Source organism: Pinus tabuliformis, chromosome 6 (assembly GCF_031772625.1).
Source record: "Pinus tabuliformis cultivar Carrire ecotype Pingquan chromosome 6, CPIR1, whole genome shotgun sequence".
Lineage (NCBI taxonomy): Eukaryota > Viridiplantae > Streptophyta > Pinopsida > Pinales > Pinaceae > Pinus > Pinus tabuliformis.
Genome location: NC_142292.1, coordinates 565,218,277 through 565,239,402, shown reverse-complemented (window position 1 = coordinate 565,239,402; position 21,126 = coordinate 565,218,277). Strand labels below are relative to the sequence as shown.

The 21,126-nt window shown below is 38.8% G+C and overlaps 1 protein-coding gene across 3 annotated transcripts in view; it reads left to right on the top strand.

Annotated features, from left to right (window-relative positions):
- Window positions 1-21,126, top strand: part of LOC149259773 (uncharacterized) — a 230,732-nt gene that overhangs the window by 152,094 nt on the left and 57,512 nt on the right. For all 3 annotated transcript variants that reach the window (XM_089377198.1, XM_089377189.1, XM_089377207.1), the window contains one exon: window positions 1,366-1,452. In XM_089377198.1, coding sequence (XP_089233324.1) covers window positions 1,366-1,452 — 87 coding nt within the window. The remainder of the gene's footprint in view (window positions 1-1,365; window positions 1,453-21,126) is intronic.

Genomic DNA, 21,126 nt, shown 5'->3' with positions numbered 1-21,126 from the left:
CTGACTACTGCTCTCGCTCTCTCTGCTTCTGTGCTGGTCTCCCAGCATTGTCTCTGCCTCTTTGCCTCGTACTCACTGCCCCTCACTGTTGATCACTGATTCAACTTTGCTTAGCAACCCCGCTCTAGCAAAATGAATGACTGATCACTTTAGTGTGTTCTCCAACTGACCCTCAAGCCTCTTCTTATACTTTTCTCGTTGGTCCTTCAACGACCGAGATTAAATATCTAATGAATCGCTAAGATTAGATTTGGCTTGATCCATGACATTTGGAACCTTCTAACCCAGTTTTATATTAATACCCATTAATATTTTATTTTTCCTAAGTTTAGACTTAGGAACTCCCTTAAAATATTAATTATTTTAATATCTCTCAAACTGGGTACAATTTGTCCAAACCATTTCTGGGTCTTGGAGATCTCATGTGCTTTAGCCTCTCCACCAATTTTCATGGCTAGAGCACATCCAATGCTACCCAAATCAACATTTTATAATATTAAAACAATTTGGTCGTGTCTTGTTTCTATCACTCACCCTATCTCAAAAATTTAAGGCATATTTTATGGAATGAAGGTAGCAGCATTATTCTCTTTTTCTAGGGAAAAAGCCTTGTGGAATACCCTTTGAGTACTTCCCTATTATCCATGGATGGTACATGGGGTAAACCATTGGCCCTGATTATGAACCTTATCCACAGGTGGATCAAGAGAGTTGAACCTGTGACCTCCTCAACTTTGGGGGAGAGATTTTGTGTCTGGCTTATTACTGCTTGAGCTAACCCTCAAGGCTATTCAACATTTATCCTCTGATACAGAAGGCAACATGTTTTTCTACTGTGTGAATTGTTTTCTTCAATACTGGATTCATATTTTTTCATAATCTACAAGGTAGGAATTTGTTAAAGTGTCCACATTTATCTAACAGTTCAAGATCAATTTCCTTTGTTATATTTTATTAGTAACTGTTTTGTAAAGTACTTATTGGCACCTTGCATATGGCGTTGGGATAGAAAATATGAATATGTTTCGAGAATAAAAATGTGATGGAGCTTGATGCTGCTCTCTAATTGAAAGCATAGATATTCCCTTTCAGCTTGAAGATTTTCTCTAATCAAGTTTCTCTCTCAATATACATGCATGTTGCATTATGCTGTTATTTTCTGGTTAATAGTCCCTATAATTTGTTTTACTAGCTAATTTCGGTTGTTTCTACCATATGATGCCATAAAAGTGGGTTAGAACCCATGGATGTACAGATTGTGAACTGGCCCTATGATAGAGTGGATTAGGACTTTTGATGCATTAGTGATTAACTGTTGGGATTTTCTTTGATCAGTATCATATTGATACACCGACTTCACTGCAGGCAGAGGCTATTATATCAAAGATTGCAAATCTCAAATCCGGTGCGGAAATAAGCTCAGAGCCATTACTTCTCATAACTGCAGATCAAGTAAAATTCAATATCTTGAAAGTTATTCTTTACTTTCAGTGTAGTAATGATTTAAGGATGTCTATTAATAACATAATGGTTCTGATATTCAATATCCTGAAAGTTTATTCTTTACTTTCTGTGTGGTAATGATTTAAGAGTGTCTATTGATAACATAATGGTTCTGATAGCTGGGGACTTGATTTTTGCTTCATATATCATGGGCTTGAACTTCACAAAGAAAATGATGGGAGTACTCGAAAATTAGTATATGATGAAAATAATATGTAAATTACGGCTTTTAGCATAAGAAAATTATAGAGGTCTAAATGCGAGAGCATATATCAAGATTGGGACGTAACTCAACATTATACAGTTCTACCTAATTTATATGGGAAAGAGTATTTGAGATAAGAGTTTTTCTTTCTGGGAGTGAGAGAGCAAGAAACAAAACCTACTGTTCATACGTCATAGAATAATAAAGAAGCTGATTTGGCAAATTAACCATTATGCGAGCAATGTCAAGTTGCCAACATTTTGAATTTTGTAACTAGGTTTGGTCTTCATAATCTTATGTAAAAAGTAAAAAGTATAATTGTTTTTGTCTTGTCCCATTCAGACATTTAAAACAAAAGAAAATTGAAATTTTATAGCATATTTAGGTCTCTGCAAAATGCTTGTAGGGTTTTAAATTCGGAGAATTAGGAAATTAATTCTAACAATATGGACAATGCAATTTCGGCGCAGAATTTACCAATTAAATTCACTATACGTACCTAGCTTTCGATTTTGATGTCGATCCTGGGCTTTTGTCGCTCCGAATTTGCTCCTGTTACAAAATGACCAAATCCTCCCTGCCAAACTGGGCACAATCCTTGGTACCCAACTCCAAAATACTTCGTAATTGAAGCACTCTGGCCCCCGTGCCCAAAAGCTTCAAGAACAATTGCTCAAATCTCCAGTTCTGAATTCCAATCCTTCAGCTCTGAATTCCAATCTTCAGTTCAGAATTTCAATCTCTCCTTCCTCCCTTCCCCCCTTCCAGTGCTCTGCGTACTTGTATAAGTATCTTTCCTAGGCAGTCGCCGCCTTCTTCCACCGCTCTCGACAGATTTGATTTAGAGAGTCATAAGGTTACGTGTTGCTGGAAGGTGAGGTACATAGATTTAATAGGTGTTGATATTAATATGTTTGAAATGTTTAATGGATAACTTTTACTTTTAAATTTTAATTATAGGTATATATATTAATATGTTTGTGATGTTAATTATCAAAAATAACTTTATAAATTTTAATTATAATATTTAAATAAAGTGAATTTATATATATTTTACAATTATTAACTTATAACTTTAATATTATGGTGATCAATACTTATATTAGCAGGATGGAGAGTATTAATTTTATTTATTAATCTTATACTTATGAAATATTTATTATGTATATTTTGAGTGTCAAATTTGTTGAGAAATCTAGGACATTGAGATTAGGTGCAGTCTCTTAGTTAGATAACTGCTTGTGAATGCTTTTTACTTCTTGATTAGGATCTTCTTTTACTTATGTTATTATAATGTTATTCTTCATCAAACAACTACCAAGCATAAACCATAAAGAGACAAGAGACACAAAATATAGGCTATCAGCCAGGGCCAAAACCTCTCACTCTTGAGAGGAAAACCTGAACAAATTCTTCTTCTTATAGAGATTCCAATTGATGAATACCAAGACCAAGACCCTTGACCTATTTGCCACTCCAAGACCAAGACACAAACAATCCTTCTGCTCCTTTCATCTTCGTGGCTACTCTTCAACTTTGAATTCCTTTTGCATCAAACCTACACCTTATTTCGGCCTCCTTGGAAACCCTAGTTGCAGCACTCATGAGAGAGATATATGGTGATCCAATCCCTTAACCTTCTTCGCTTGGACTCCAATTTGGCTTGCTGATTTGAATTCACAAGTAATCTTGCAAACCTTGGTTCTTTCTGCAACATATGATGCCTCCTTTCTTCGCACATGTGACAAGAAACAACCCTAAAACAATCCCAAAGCACTCCAAAAACTTTGCTGTTCCTTTTCCTTACTTCGCTGGTTGTAGGACCATCTTCATTGACCTTTTTCACACTTCTATTTCAGACTATGCTTCATCGAAATTTTGTCTTCAACTGAAATCCGCACCGCCCTATTTATAGTTGTTGGAGTCTGTAATAAGCCGACTTGAAGAGGGTGAACTGACATGACTCTTTGTGTATATTATTTACTCCATCTTGTAGCCGACTTGAAGGAGAGGTCTTGTGCTTGTCTTGGAGGGCTTTCATACTTATTTAATGACTCATACAAATGTGTAACATGCCCAAGAAGGGTCCTTCATACATGACATAGACTCAAATTGAATTTTATGACTAGATGACAAATCCTAAAGGCTCACAATGGGAGCCATCACTAAAAATAAAATTCCTTGCTCATGAAACCCATGAGACAAGCATTACAAAAATAATTTTATTTTTCTTCTTTACATCAATTACATAAAATCACAATTACACATGTCATTATGAAGACCGAACCTAGTTACACTTTTCAACAAAATTTTAGGTAATATCTCCCTTAATCTTTTTAGGTACTCAACCTCTTTATTATTTGTTTAAACATTTTTCATAATTATTTAATACGTATATTAGTGCAAGGCATGCAATGTATGCATATGTAGCTATCATATGCATACATCGTATACATGCTAATACCCTTTTGACTATAAATCGAAAAAATGGGTCATTACAATGCCTAAGTTGGCCCTACAAGAAGTCATGTTGGCCTGCCTATGGACACACCCATTCACTATTGATGAAGACTATTTATAGGTCATTTCGTCTCCCTCCAAAAGACACATCACAGAAGAAGATACATCTGTGGAAGCATACAAAAATCTTAGGCTACATATCTTTGTTGTAGACAACGAAGTCTGAGGCAACAACTCTGTTGAACTAGACGAAGTTCTGAAGCCCTCATTCTGAAGTGTTACCTGTGACATGATCTGATGAAGAAAACGAAATTCGACCCTTACGAAAAATTGAAGTAGACTTCTTTGCAGACCTAATTGAAGACAATTTGATGCACCTTATTCTGGAAATCTTGAAGGGTTGACTTGACATTTGGAGAGTAATCATCTAGTTACTGTTGAAGAAAGTGTAACTAGGTTCGGTCTTCATAAAATGTAATTTTGATCTTTGTACTTGTAAATTAAAAGAATTATTATTTTTGTCATTATCAAGAATGGGTTTCTTGCCCATTTAATAGGTCAAGCACATGTTTAAGTGCTTCTAGGAAAGTCAAAGAGTCAATGTAATTATTGAAGACCCATGTGGGCATGTTACACTATGTAACCTATGTAATTATGTCAAAGATATGTGTCAAAAATGATCCTCCAAAGCACAAGGACAAGTCTCCTCTTCAAGTCAGCTCAAAGAATGAATTTTGGTGCACTTGAAGTCAAGTCGGCCTCACTAGCTCAAGTCAGCCCAAATAGGAGGGACAATCTCCTATATATAGGGAAGTTCGACCTCACAAAAGCATCACTACTCATCTCTGAAATCAACGAGCAAGGACGAAAAAAAGTGTGAAAAAGGAGCATTGAAGTGATTCTAGGGTAGCGAAGAAGAGGAAAGAGAAACTGAGTTTGGGAGGATTGTTTTTGGGCCTAATTCTGTCACATGCGAAGAAAGGAGGGCAGTTCTGCAGTCACATCAGATCCACAAGGGCAGCAACACAATAGAGTTCGATTGGGCCAAGAAGTGACTCCAAATAAGCCTCCATCTCAAGCGAAGGAGGTCCCACATCTAGTGAAGGAAGGGAGCAAGTAAAAAGGGCTATCTCAAGCCCTAGATCTGCCACACGTGTGAAGAAATCATATCTGTACTAGGGTTAAGAGGATCAACCTCTAAACTTAGAGATACACCAGAAGAAGAGGCTCATTATCTAGTCGAAATATCAAGAAGAAGAAAGATTGCCAAGCAAAGGAGAGGAAGGCATCAAAGAGGTCTCTAACGAGACCTAGGGTTTCTGCAGTTGCCGGAAAAAGGGCTATCAATTGCCGGAAGAAGTGTGAAGGAAGAAATCAAGGTGCAAAGTAGAGGAAGGCATTAATTGAAGGACAAATGGAATACTGTGTCTTGTGATTGGAGGATCTACTAGTCAAGGGTCTAGGGTTTGGCATTTGTCAATTGAAGTTTCAATAAGAGAAATTTGCATAGGGGTTTTCCTCTCTAAGGGAGAGAGGTTTTGCCCTGGCAAAGAGCTAGCATTTTGTGTTCTTGTCTCTTTTGTTTTGGTAGCTGTTTGATGAAGTAAGAAGAACGCACACTAATAATAATAAGAGAAGATTGTGCTAATAAGAAAAGTAAAATGTACTTCACAAATTGTTATCATTGTCAGAAGAATCTCACTATGACCCAAATGCCCTAGATTCTTCAACATGGTATCAGAACTAAGGTGACACATCAAGGAAGGGCATCTCAAGAACACATAGAATATTGAAGCATCAGGATCAAGAAGCAAGGGCACAAAAAGGTTGAAGCACTAGATCTACAAGCAAGGGTTCCAGATCCATCAAAGACAAGGAGGATTACTATCTCCTCTTCTAGATCCATCTGTTGAAGAATCTAGGGCAATTAGAGTTAATGAGATTCTTCTTCTTCATGATAACTATTTGTGAGGTATTTTAAATTTTTTTCTTAGCACAATCTTCACTTATTATTATTAGAGTGTGTCTTCTTCGTTCATCAAATAGCTATCAAAACAAAGAGACAAGAACACAAGATGTTGGCTTTCTGCCAGGGCCAAAACCTCTCACTCTTTGAGAGGAAAACCCACACAAAATTCTTCTTATAGAGATTCCAATTGACGAATACCAAGACCATGACCCTAGACCTATTTAGCTACTCCGAGACCAAGACACCAGTCCTCTTCTTTGGTCACTGTTGAGATTATCATCATTGCTGCACCATTGAGGCCATCACTGCTGCACCACCAAAATCTTCATTACTGCTGCAACATCATTGCTGCACTCTCACCGAGGTCTTCATCGTAAGAACTAGATCATTGTCGCTGCTTCACTGAGATCATTGCCGCTCCTTCATTTAGATTATCACCATAACACTGAGATCTTTATGTTAAGATATATATATACCGAGATCATCATCATGCTTGTGACTGTGCCTTTATGATTACTTCTATGTTTAGAATATAATTGCATCTTAAGTGTATGCCGAGACTGAGGGTGATTCTTTAAGATCCTCTTCTTCACAAAAATGCCGAGACTGTATGCTTGAGACAGAGGTATGCCGAGAGTGTATTTCACCACATATATGCTAAGACTGGGACTGTGTTTTAGCATGCCTAGACAATGCTTCATTGAGACTGTGAGGAGGTCGAGACATCACTGAAAAACTCAGAGATCCTTCCATCCAAAAACCTGAACTCTTGCACTTATCTGAAATTCCTGAGCTACTGTACTTTATCCGAGGTTTCAAAGGAATCCGAGTTTTCCTGCACTTTCTGTGGTGACCCTAGCCGCATATATATAGTGGTTAGCCTTTTATATAAGTCGACATGACAGAGTGAAGTGTTGTGTCTCCTTTTTGCAAGCTGACATGACTTCTTTAGCTATTTAATTCATTTTTGAGGCTCACATAACTGCTTTCTTCATTGTTCTGCTTGCTGCCCTCTTCAAGAGGATTGTGCTTGTCTTGGAGGGCTGATCTAGACACTAGGTTGACTCATATACATTACATATATGCTCAAGAAGAACTCTTTAACATTTTCTTTGACTCTTTGACTTTCCTATAGCACTTCAACATGTGTTGGACCTATGTAATGAGCAAGAAACTCATTTTATAATTTACAAAAATAATATTTCTTTTCTTTTACAAGTACAAAGATCAAAATTACATTTATGGACACCGAACCTAGTTACGTTTTCTTCAACACTCCCTCTTAACTAGGGAGGTATTCATAACGATACTTGGTCATTCTCAATTTGAAGAATTTCTCATAAGAAGAATCGAATTGATAATCCCATCTGTATAGCATCATATCAATCAACATTGTCACAGTGCAAGGCGTTGATTAACAACTCCATCTCTCCAAGAGATCATGAGCTACAACGCTGGCGAGACCAATGATTATAGACACCTCCATCATTGTCTCTCAAGGTACATACCCACCCACGTGTTCACTGAGTATGACCTTCTAGGACCATTCTTATCTTGGGTTCTCAGCGCTCAAAGAATATCGGTCCTCTTGCCTACTCTTATCTTGGATGCCCTACACATACTCAAAGAGCATCGATGCCATATGATTACCCAATCCTCCATTCTTTCTTCCTAAGTGAAGACAAGAATGTTGTGTCTATCTCTCCCTCTCAGTTAGGGAGGATACATTCATCATGTGTGTATATTTCTCTTCATGGTCTTCACTAAGACTTACGGTTGTTAGTCCTAGTCTAGTGCATGGCACATGAAATAGAAAAACACAACTGTCATTTAATCATGGGTGACCCAATCCAAGCTCCCTCTTGATCAGGGACCTGTTAGGGCTCCCTCTTAACAAGGGACTCTCCTTTTTCATCAACAACTTTTTCTTCGTGGGTTCTTCAGTTGCTTGATCAACTTCTTTCCTTGATGTCATGAATCTCAGTTGAGCTTCTTCCTTGTAGGGCATCAACCATCGATCACTTTCCTTCTTGGTTCGTCATGTCATTCCTTTCTTCATAGAAAGTGGCCTTCTTGATACATATTTGTAACCTTCATCATATGCCTACTTCTTCCTCATCATGTTTCTTTCAGGAATTTCCATCCACCACATGAATGCTAGTTGTACTTGTACTTACAATTCTTCTTCCAGTGCCCTGCATGAACTCATCCAGATATTACTCAAGAAATCAAAACATAACGTTAAATCAAATCGTATCTTTCGAGATGGCTCTTCATCATGACATCTTCCTGTAGGTATCAACATCATACATGTTGACACATCTCCCAAAGATATCCATTGTCAAGGGTTTCCTTTTTCAGACTTCCATCAGAGTCTTCATATCTTTCTAGGAGATTTCCTAGTCAAATATTCTTGGTCTTTTGGATGTTGATTGCCTTCATCATGGTTGTATATCTCACGATCTCTTCCTTCCTCACACATTCCGTTCCCAGGAGCTTTCAATCAGAGTTTCTTAATTGTAGTCAACCACCTCATACTTCATGTGAGGACATATTATGTTGATTTCATCTAGTGCGACTTATGTCTTCCTACATCCTTTCAAAGGAGGAGATTCTTTTTCCTTGATCATACTTCTCAAGATAGAAGTAATGATCCATGTTACCTGCAACCATACGACATGACATTACAATATTAAATACAAATAGACATACCTCATTTTACCTTTAGGTCATCTAGGCTTCTTCTAGCAGCTTCCTTGATTGAAAAGATCTTCAATCCTTGATCTACTTCATCATATCATCCCAAGAATTCCATAAGTTGGAGCTCCTAATGAAACACTTGCTTTCTCTCTAGATTAGTGAACTCTCCGGTGAGGATTCCATCAGAGAATCTTGAGGATCTTGCATCTCCCCATTTGGCAGATGTCTTCCCTTTTTGACTGATGAGCCTTGTCCTGGATGAATTCTACCTTTCCTTTAATGTCAAATGAGGTTCCCAAGAGTTGTAAGCGCAAGCACAATTGACATTCATGTGGTGGATGGAAATTCTTGAAGGAAACATGATGAGGAAGAAGTAGCCATATGACAGAGGTTCCTAATATGTATCAAGAATGCCACTTATCATAAAGAAAAGAATGACATGACGAACTATGAAGGAAAGTGATTCATGGTTGATGCCCTACAAAGAAGAAGCTGAATTTCATGACATCAGGGAAAGAAAGTGATCAAGCAGCTGAAGGACCCACAAAGAAGAAGTTGTTGATGGAAAGAAGAGTCCCTAGTTGAGAGGGAGCTCTGTCAAGTTCCTGGTCAGAGGGAGCTTGGGCAAGTTCCTGGTCAGAGGGAGCTTGGGTACATTCCTTCACAGGAATGGGAATATCTTCCCTAGTTGAGAGGGAGAGATAGACACAACAATTCTTGTCTTCACTTGGGAAGAAAGAATGGAGGATTGGGTAATCATTTGACATCCGATGCTTTTTGAGGATGTGTAGGGCATCCAAGATAAGAGTAGGCAAGAGGACCAATATTCTTTGAGGCCTGCGAACCCAAGATAAGAATAGTCCTAGAAGGTCAAACTCAGCGATGAAGGTGCCTATAATCATTGGTCTCACCAACATTGTGCTCTGATCTAATGAGAGATAGAGCTGTCAGTCAAGGCCTTGTTGTGGAAACAATGTTGGTTACTATGAAACTATAACAGATGGATTGTCAATCTGATTTCTCTTATGTGAATTTCTTTAGATTGAAAATGTCCAAACACCTTGTAATGATTTATGAATACCTCCCTCGTTAAGAGGGAGTGTTGAAGAAAGTGTAACTTGGTTCGTTCTTGTTGACACCTAATCCTCAACGGATGGGTGAACTGGAACGTGAACAGTCATCAAGAAGATGAACTGTTCCGTCTCCTTCTTGTATATAAACAATAGTTCTCTAATGAAATAATATATCAGTTTTTCTTCTGCTTATTCTGGAGTTACCCTGGCCTGACATGGTATCAGAGCACAGATCCCAGGTTCTAAAAATAGTTGTAACTCCTGCCTCTGTCATGAGCGCTGCCTCTGTCCTGCGTGTCATTAATTCTCTGAGCATTGGTTAACAGTCATTGATTGTCCTGCGTTTCATCCGTTTCGCTGCCTCTCCACCGCTGCCTCTCATTGATTGTCCTGCGCATCTACTGGGTAAACGTTTCCAAGCATCCCGCTACCATAGTATCTAAATACATCGACTGTGTGAAATTCCGTCTTTTCCAGTCTCCTGTGGATTATGTGCAGAACCTGTTAGGATCACGGAATTCTGGCTAGGAGCATGGCCTGATCATGTGTTCGTTCATGGCCGCATGCCTTTTTTCTCTGTAACTCCGAAATAGCTCTTCGTTTTTCTGCTTTCTACCAAGCCGCAAATTTGCAAACACACCAAGTCCAGCACGAAGTCCAAGCAATCCACTTTCTGGCCTCAAATGACGCTCATTATTGTCCCATTTATAGCCGCCAATAGCTGCAAGAAGCACTGCATCTGATTGCTTGCAAGCAGCCAAAGTTTCATTTGGTAAAGGAACTCCTGTTGCATCTATTGCAGCTCCACCCACAAGCATTTCATTGAACTTAAAGTTTACATCTTGTTGGGAGCCCACGAGACGCAGCACATTTTTTCGCGACAGACATAATCTCTGGTCCAATGCCATCACCTGGAAGAATGGTTATTTTATATGTTTTTGAGGCTGCTGCTGCGCATTGAACCATGGCCTGATCGGGCAAGGCAGTTGGAGGATTGGGTGGTTCGAAGAAGAAGTCCACCTCACGGAGCAACAAGGCGGGATTTTAGTTTCCCGTGGGCTGGTTTGTGCTTACTGGAGCGGAGACCGAGACCTACGTTGAACACAACAGCTTTCAAGTGAACGATAGCCTCTACTTTAAATACAAGAAAAATGAAGATTTTGTGCTTCAGGTGACTGAGGAAGACTTACAATACCTGCAATACTTCGAATCCCATCGCATATTGTAACGACGGGAATGCTGTCATCAAGTTTCGACGTTCCGGTGCTTTTCACTTCATCAGCGGGGCTCCGGGCCACTATGAAAAGGGGCAGAAACTAATTGTTGTTCTATTGTCTTCCCACAAAGTCCCCGATGGCTATTCTCCGTCCCCGTCCCTGTTTCAAGGAGTGTTGTTCTTCGCGTGACAGATCCCAAGCCTTGGGCGCAAGGTATTGTTATTATTGTTAAGGGTGGTGGAATTTATCACGCCAAAGGAAGATGAAAGACAATCCATTGTGCTCCCTCCGAGCTCCAAACGACAACACCTCCTAAAGGTGAAATTGTGCAGAAGATTGGATGATTCTGTGGAAGAAGTCCAACGATGGTTACAACTATTCGAAGGCCTGAAAGCTCCCGTCAGAGAACTATTAGCACCGTCCAAGTGGTATATGTTTCCATAAAGTTTGGTATTAAACCGCATGTATATGCCTTGTTGATGATTGACCAGCATATATATATTGACCAGCTGTTTGAATAAGTTTTGAATGCGCTGTAAGCTGTTTGAATAAGTTTTGAATAAGTTTTGGACGCTGTTTTGTGGAGGATATTTTATAAAATTTTGGAGACATTTGAAGAAAACTTAGTGCATAAAGAATTTGAAATCTGTTGCCCTTTTGAGTACAATTTCACTGTATATCAGCAGAAAGTTTTTTTTTTTAGCAGAAGTATTTTTACAGAATGCATTCAATCATCTCTATGGTAGGAATAGTTCTCACTGGCAAGGAAAACTATCCTGAATGGTTCCGGATGGTAAAACACACCCTCATCTACAATGAGTTGTGGAAAGGAGTGTGTGTCGGAGAAGAAGACAAAGACCTTGTGCAGCCTACATCAGACAAAGAACTCGCCATTTGGGAAAACAAGAACAGCAAAGCCTATGCATTGATCGCAGCATCTGTAAATGAAGAAGTAAGTCGTCATATTTCATCCTATTCCACTGCCTTTGAAGCTTTACAAAAGCTGAAAGAACTCTATGATTCACATTCTGCACTTGAAGTTGTTCAGCTCATGATTAAACTCTTCACTCTTGAACTGAAAAATAATGATCCCCTTGCTCTTGCATCTGAAATAAAGTCTATAATGCATGATATTAAATCCACTAAGGTTGAGCTGGATATCTCTCTTATTGCCTTTCTCAAAGCACTCTATCCTACCTACTCCAATTATCTTGAGTCTTTACAAGCAAATGGAAATCTTAAAGACATAACCTTTGAGTCTCTTGTGAAAAAGTTTGCTGAAAGAGAGAAAGCCTTTGGAAAGAAAACAGTCCCTGAATCTTCTGAAGAGACTGTTTGCCTTGCTCATAAAGAAAAGCATCCTGCTCAAGATTCTACAAGAGGAAGAGGTGGACGAAGAGGAAGAGGAAGATACTTCAGAGGCAGGGGGGCAGACATTCTCAAGGAGAAAAGGCAGATCTGCATTGCATTCGCTGCGAACGAAATGGATCACATGATGCTTCTACATGCAAGCTACCATGGGACAAAATTGAGCAGAGAAGAAATCAGCAGAAAGGTAAAACTGATGACACAGACAAAGGTAAAGCACCTGAATCCGCTCACTATATTGAGGCACAATGTAACATTGGAGTAAATGAAGATTTGTTTAATGCTTCACTTGCTTCTTCGAAAAATGATTGGTTGCTTGATTCAGGAGCAACCTGTCATATGACTCATAGGAAAGATTTTTTTGAAGATTTCACTGACAATGTTGATGGAGCAGTATACTTTGCAGATCAGTCAAAAATCAAGCCATCAGGGCTTGGCACAATCAGGCTTAAACTGCCTGGTCTTCCAGACTTTCTTCTGGATCATGTTCTATATCTCCCACAGCTCAAGAGAAACTTGCTGTCCCTGGTCCACATCCGCCAGCAAGGTCACTCCATTCATATGTTTGATGGCAAGCTTGAGGTAAGAAAGGCATCTGACCACTCACTTGTCATGAGGGGTATAGAAGAAGAAAGACTTCTTAAACTGCAAGGAACCTCTGCTCATGCACAACATTTCTCATATATTTCTCATCATGAAGAAGGTACACTTCCGTCAAGTTTATTATGGCATGCTAGATTTGGACATTTAAACTATGACAGTCTCCGCTTGTTGAAGAAAAATGGTGTTGCTGGTTTGCCTACAATTCCTAGAAAACATAAGCAATGTGATGCTTGCATTCTAGGAAAGCATAGCAAACAGTCTTTTCATGATTCACATTCAAGAGCACATAGGAAGCTTGAACTCATTCATTCAGATTTATGTGGTCCAATGCCTGTTCCTTCTGCAAATGGAAATAAATATATCATGACATTTATTGATGATTACACCAGAATGTGTTGGGTTTATTTATTGAAGAACAAATCTGATGCTTTTCAAACATTCAAGAATTTTCATAAGTGGATTGAAAATGATGCACAATCTCATATTGGGTCTATTCGCACTGATAATGGAAAAGAATATACATCAAATGAATTTGAAAACTATCTTCGCCAACATGGGATCAAACATCAAACAACTGTACCTTATAATCCCCAACAGAATGGTGTAGCAGAAAGAATGAATAGAACAATTTTGAATATGGTACGATCCATGCTTTTCATCAAAAATGTAAAGATAATGTTTTGCGCTGATGCTGTTTTATGTGCTGCATATATAAAGAATAGATGTCCATATAGTGCTATAAGAAACAAGACTCCTTATGAATTGTGGTATGGACATGTTCCTTCGGTAAAACATCTCAGGATTTTTGGTTCCACCTGTTATGCTTTAATACCAAAGGTACATAGAAACAAACTTGGTGCTAGAAGTCGTAAGTGTATCTTCCTGGGGTATTCAAACACCTCTAAAGCATACCGTCTCTATGATGAAGTACATAAAAAGTTTGTTGTATCTAGAGATGTCATTTTTCTTGAATCATCCAATCTGACAGTGTTGTTGAGCGGCAACTTGATCGCTTGGATAGATTCGCAAAAACAAAATCATTTCAAGAATTTGATAATCAGATTCCACATCTTGAAGGGGGGATTCCTATACTAGAACAACATGTGGAATCTTCTTCTGAAGAACAATCTCCCCTGCATGAAACTCCAACACCGGATGATCCTTTAAGTGATGTAATTGATAGAATTGGGAGACTCAATCTTGATTCAGTCCCAACTCAATCAACAGAGCAGCCTGGACCATCTCAGAAAGGTCCCCCAAAGTCGCTGACAAAGACACTTGAAAGTGTTCATCCTGATGAAATTGGAAAAACAGGAACCAGAAATACAAACCGACAAGATGGAGGTGATGTAGATAACTCTAATTCACCTGTTGATATGGATGTTACTTATGATTGTGAATTGAACTTGTCTACAGATTTTGAACCAACTTCCTTCAAAGAAGCTGCTTCTCATGATGAATGGAAAGAAGCGATGCAGAAGGAGTATGATGCCCTCATAAAGAATGGCACTTGGAAGCTGGTTGATCCTCCATTTGGAACCAAACCAATTGGCTGCAAGTGGGTCTACAAGAACAAGTACAAAGTTGATGGCTCACTTGACAAGAACAAAGCTAGGCTTGTGGCAAAAGGTTTTGCACAGAAGGAAGGAGTCGATTTTGAGGAAACTTTTGCCCCCACAGCAAAATGGGCCACCATCCGAACACTCTTTGCACTAGTTGCTCAGAACGGTTGGAAAGTCCATCAAATGGATGTAAAAACTGCATTCTTGAATGGAGATCTAAAAGAGAATGTTTTTATGTCCCAGCCTGAAGGATTTGCTGTGAAAGGACATGAACACAAAGTATGCAAACTTGTGAAGTCCTTGTATGGCCTCAAACAAGCACCACGAGCCTAGTATGAAAAACTAACTGAGCATCTTCTGAAACTCAACTTCAAACATTTTGATCTTGATGATGCAACTTTATTTGTCAAGAAAGTTGGCAAAACAGTTGTATATCTTGTGGTATATGTAGATGATCTTTTAATGACAGGGAACAATGAAAGCTATATTGCATCCATAAAGAAAGAATTAGGAAAAAGTTTTGAAATGACTGATTTGGGCTATGTTCATTACTATCTTGGCATTGAAGTAACCCAACATCCAAAATCCATATTTCTTTCTCAAAAGAAATACATTGGAGATTTGTTAAACAGATTTGGCATGACAGAGTGCAATCCTCTTTCTACTCCAATGGAACAAAACTTGAAGCTCACATCTATTGAAGGAAAGGAATTTGAGGATGCAACAAAGTATAGACAGCTTGTAGGAAGTCTCATCTACCTCACTACTACCAGACCAGACATTTCATTTGCTGTTGGAATCCTCTCCAGGTTTATGCAAAAGCCTTGTGAGGGACATTGGTCTGCTGCAAAAAGAGTTCTAAGGTACTTGAAGGGAACTCAAGACCTTGGAATCAAGTATACACAGGTGGACGACTTCAACTTGATTGGATACTCTGATTCAGACTTCGATGGAGACAAAGAAACTGGGGTATCTACTTCAGGATATGCTATGAGTCTTGGATCAGGTGTTGTCTCCTGGAGATCACGCAAACAATCAGTACCAACAGATTCCACAACAGAAGCAGAATACGTGGCAGCAGCTGAAGCAACGAAAGAAATTGTGTGGCTCAGGAAAATTCTTGAAGATTTGCAGGTAAAACAAATACAATCAACTCCACTCATGATTGATAACACCTCTGCAATAAAGTTGGCCAAGAACCCAAAGTTCCATGATCGTACTAAGCACATCAATACTAAATATCATCTGATCCGACATCATGTTGAGGCCAAAACAATCCATCTCCGTCATTGTTCCACAAACGAGCAAATTGCAGACATCTTCACCAAAGCGCTTGGAAGAGAAAAGCTTGAAAGATTCAGAACGATGCTTGGACTCACCAACATCCCTTCAAATTAAGGGGGGGAATGTTGACACCTAATCCTCAACAGATGGGTGAACTGGAACGTGAACAGTCATCAAGAAGATGAACTGTTCCGTCTCCTTCTTCTATATAAACAATAGTTCTCTAATGAAATAATATATCAGTTTTTCTTCTGCTTATTCTGGAGTTACCCTGGCCTGACAGTTCTTCATAAAATGTAATTTTGATCTTTGTACTTGTAAAATAAAAGAGTCATTATTTTTGTCTTTATCAAGAATGGGTTTCTTGCCCATTCGATAGGTCAAACACATGTTTAAGTGCTTCTAAGAAAGTCAAAGGGTCAATGTAATTATTGAAGACCCATGTGGGCATGTTATACTATGTAACCTGTGTAATTATGTCAAAGATATAACTAAAAAATGATACTCCAAAGCACAAGGACAAGTCTCATCTTCAAGTTGGCTCAAAGAATGAATTTTGGTGCACTTGAAGTCAAGTCGACCTCACTAGCTCAAGTCGGCCCAAATAGGAGGGACAATCTCCTATAAATAGGGCAGTTCGACCTTACAAAAGCATCACTCCTCGTCTATGAAATCAACAAGCAAGGACGAAAAAGAGGTGCGAAAAAGGAGCATTGAAGTGATTCTAGGGCAGCGAAGAAGAGGAAAGAGAAACCAAGTTTGGGAGGACTGTTTTTGGGCCTAATTCTGTCACACATGCGAAGAAAGGAGGGCAGTTTTGCAGTCACATCAGATCCACAAGGGCAACAACACAATAGAGTTCGATTGGGCCAAGAAGTGACTCCAAATAAGCCTCCATCTCAAGCGAAGGAGGTCCCACATCTAGCGAAGGAAGGGAGCAAGTAAAAAGGGCTATCTCAAGCCCTAAATCTGCCACACGTGTGAAGAAATCATATTTGTACTAGGGTTAAGAGGATCAACCTCTAAACTTAGAGATACACCAGAAGAAGAGGCTCATTATCTAGTCGAAATATCAAGAAGAAGAAAGATTGCCAAGCGAAGGAAAGGAAGGCACCAAAGAGGTCTCTAAGGAGACCTAGGGTTTCTGCAGTTGCCGGAAAAAGGGCTATTAGTTGCCGGAAGAAGTGCGAAGGAAGAAATCAAGGTGCAAAGCAGAGGAAGGCATTGATTGAAGGACAAAAGGAAGACTGTGTCTTGTGCTTGGAGGATCTACTGGTCAAGGGTCTAGGGTTTGGCATTTGTCAATTGAAGCTTCAATAAGAGAAATTTGCAAAAGGGTTTTTCTCTCTAAGAGAGAGACGTTTTGTCTTGGCAGATAGCCAACATCTTGTGTTCTTGTCTCTTTTGTTTTGTTCGCTGTTTGAGGAAGTAAGAAGAAGACACACTAATAATAATCAGAGAAGATTGTGCTAATAAGAAAAGTAAAAAGTACTTCACAAATTGTTATCATTGTCAGAAGAATCTCACTATGATCTAGATGCCCTAGATTATTCAACAGTTACTACTAGTCGGTTTGTTTATGACTTGGATTTCTCTTGTTGACAAATCTTCTACAAGGAAGGAGTGCTGGGTTTTCCCCTTGTGGGTTTGTCCCTAGCCATTGGCCTAATCTTTGGTATCTCTTGTCTATTATGCACTATGATCTTTATTTTCTTTATGTTTTTGAATGTGTAATTGCTTGATGACATAACTAAATAATGTTTATGCTAAAAAGAAACATATATATTAGTGTCAAGTAATTATCATGATTAAAATTCTAGTTTCCACTCAAATCTCAACATGATTTGTAGGATAGAATACAACAAAAACCTCCTAAACACACAACCACCCTTAAAAAGATATAAAAATATAACCAAAAACAAACAAATAAAAACAATTGTTTTGCTATATTTGTGCATGTAGGAAAGGATGTGGTAGGGCTTCTTAAAATGCAGTCTAGATAGATAGTGACTGCATTAATAAAGTTTCCTTTGTAGACTAGTTTGCATAAAACCAAAATTGTAAAAGATGTGTTGGTGTGGGTGCAAGATTTACCATTTAGAGACTGCTTTGCATAAAACCAAACTTTGTAAAGGATGTGTGGGTGTGTGTGCAAAGTTTACCATTTTCAAAGTATTGGTGCGGGAAATTACACCATTTTTAAAAATTGGGTGCAAGAGTGTTTCTATCTGTCTTTGTATGTGTCTGCTCATAACACCAAATCAAATCACACGAACAGTTTTGAAAATTGGGGCAACTATGGGACAAATTACGCATGAGAAACCTTACCACCCCAAAGGAAAGCCATTGTGCCCCAAAGAGAATTTATATTGGTCAAAGAACAATTCAAATGGATAAAGAAATATTATTAATTGATATGAAAAATTTACTTGGCTAGAAATCATCAAACATGTGGAAAATATATTTAAATGTTAATGGCAAATTTGAATTTGGGTTTTTCCCTCCAAACTTACAAGTCGGCCTGCCCAATAGTTGCGACCCTTCATGAAAACAACTAGAAATATGTATCTATCATCTTCCATTGGAGACAAGAAATATTTGTGCTTTCTAAGACAGATCAATTTGATTCTGCAGTTTGCATTAGTCACTCTAAGGCTCACATGAGAAAGGCTTGCATGGCATTTTTGAGGATCACATTATTCTCTACAAGCATTTCTGTGGTAGCTCATATGGATCAGATCTCTATCTATGGCTTGTATCTATTGGCAACTCATACTTTGTCTCCATAACTATGGCTTGATTTCTGTGGCTTATGTGACAATATCTTTGTGGCTCGATTTAAGTGGTTCGCAGTACTTACATAGTGGCCCGAATACATTACCTTTGTAGCTCTTTCTCTTTATTCTGAGGTTCACAAATATGCAGTGACTCTCATCTCTTGGTTCACATCCTTCATGTGGCACGTTCCTATAAGTAACCCGCATACTATACCCTGTGGTGTCTTGCATTATTGACACGTAATATTTCTTTGGTCTGATCCGCTCACTTTATTCTGTGGTAGCTCGCTTTAACAAACTGTGGCTCACATTGATCTTTGGCTTGCATTGGAAATTTTGTGGTGGCATCACTCTCACATGACAATGACAATGATAACCTCGTGGCTACACTTGATTTATATTATAGTGGCATGACTTAAATTAAAGTGGCATCATTTGATTTACATTACAATTGCATCCCTCGAACTACAGTGACATTGCTCGACTCTATGAAGCAATAATATGGCAGTATGACAATGATAGGGCAATAATCTTGTATGAATGCTACAATAGTGATAGTAATCTTCTTGTCAATGAAAATAACCTTATTCTCTCTACAACAATAATAAATGATGACAGTGATGACACTTGTTGTATGATGACAAAGATGTATATGTTCATTAGAGACATGTGACATGTGATAGTTGTTGAAATGTAACTAGGTTCGGTCTTCATAATGACATGTGTAATTGTGATTTTATGTAATTGATGAAAAGAAGAAAAATAAAATTATTATTGTGCTTGTCTCATGGGTTTCATGAGCAAGGAATTTTATTTTAGTGATGGTTCCCATTGTGAGCCTTTAGGATTTGTCATCTAGTCATGAAAATGAATTTGAGTCTATGTCATGTATGAAGGACCTTTCTTGGGCATATTACACTTGTGTATGAGTCAATAGAAATGTCAAATAACCCTCAAAGACCAAGCACAAGCATTAAACTCAAGTCGGCTTCAAAGTGGAATTAATTATCTCTCTATTATGTCGGCTTAGCTTGATATCAAGTCAACTTATTACCTTGGGAAACAACTATATATAGTGCAGTGCGTCTTCATTTCAGGATAGGATTTTCGGTGATCAAGTCTGAAGTGCAAGGTACAAAAAAACAGTGCAAAGGTGATAGAAAAGGAGCCTAAGGATCAACGAATGGAGAAGGAAGACTAGGGTCTGTTTTTGGGTGTTGTAGTTGTCACTTGTACGAAGAAAGAAGTAACCTTCTGCTGCAATAAGGCCGGGTTTCAAAGGAAACCAGATTAAAGTCATAAAGAAGGACGAGTTGTTAAAAGAAGTATCCTCCACCTTGACGCAGGGTTACCCTCGCTTACACCCACAGTATGTATCTACAATGCATAAGTACATTTGTCTCGAGAATTTTAACTCTCTAAGGAGTCAAATCTTCATTTACCAAGGTTTTAGGCTCCCTTCAACGGTATCATTCATTACAATAGCCCAGTCTTTCATTTCCTTCTATCGGGACTCCATCTGCCCTTATAAACCTTAGTTTAACTTTACCCGCACACTAGGCCTTCATAACATTGTTGTCGCATATATATAACCAACCCCTCTTTAAACTTTGGTTAATGCAGACTTAACCCATAAAATCCTCAATCGACGCCTTATTTCTATTATACATAGAAATACACATAAACATGCATAACTTACCTTTTCGCCTTTTTTAAAAGCCTTGCTTTTTTTCCAAGGTTTCCCCTTTATCGCTGATCGCAATTGGGGCTCTCCGCAATCACATTAACACACACCTCCTCCACATCCGATATGCGATTACATTGTCGGATTTCAAATATTATACAGTTGCGCTTATAAACCTTCTCGGTTCCACTTCTTATCGCTCATCGCATTACTTCTCCGATTTCTGCATTACACAAAAAACACATGGAACTCCGCTCCAAAGCTTAAGGCTGGAACTCAAATGGAATTGAGTCCGCCTCTATAAACTTTTGGGTCCGCGCCTTTCAACCATTTCTGAAGCGCTGCTCCTTCCTTCCGCCGATCTTCGATTAAATCAGGGCCGCAGATCTGGCTTCCGATCTGACGATCGAGATCCTTCCCCGTTCCAAAAGTCGCTTGACGGTCCTCCGCCGTTGATCTACACTTAGTAGATCCAACGGTCGACGATGACTTCGGATAGACAACAGGCACGGAGAATAACTGCCCGAAAAGCGGTTTTCTCTCTCTCCTCCGTTGCTACGTGTCGCTCGATAAGTGGAATCGGGTGCTCACCCCTCGATACCACTTACCGCTTCTTCGCCACCCGAAATACCACTTAAGGTTTGCGAAACCACCTCTTCTTTGTGTTATCTCCTGCGCTCTTTCACCGTGCGATGACCGTTGATCTATGAGATCTAACGGT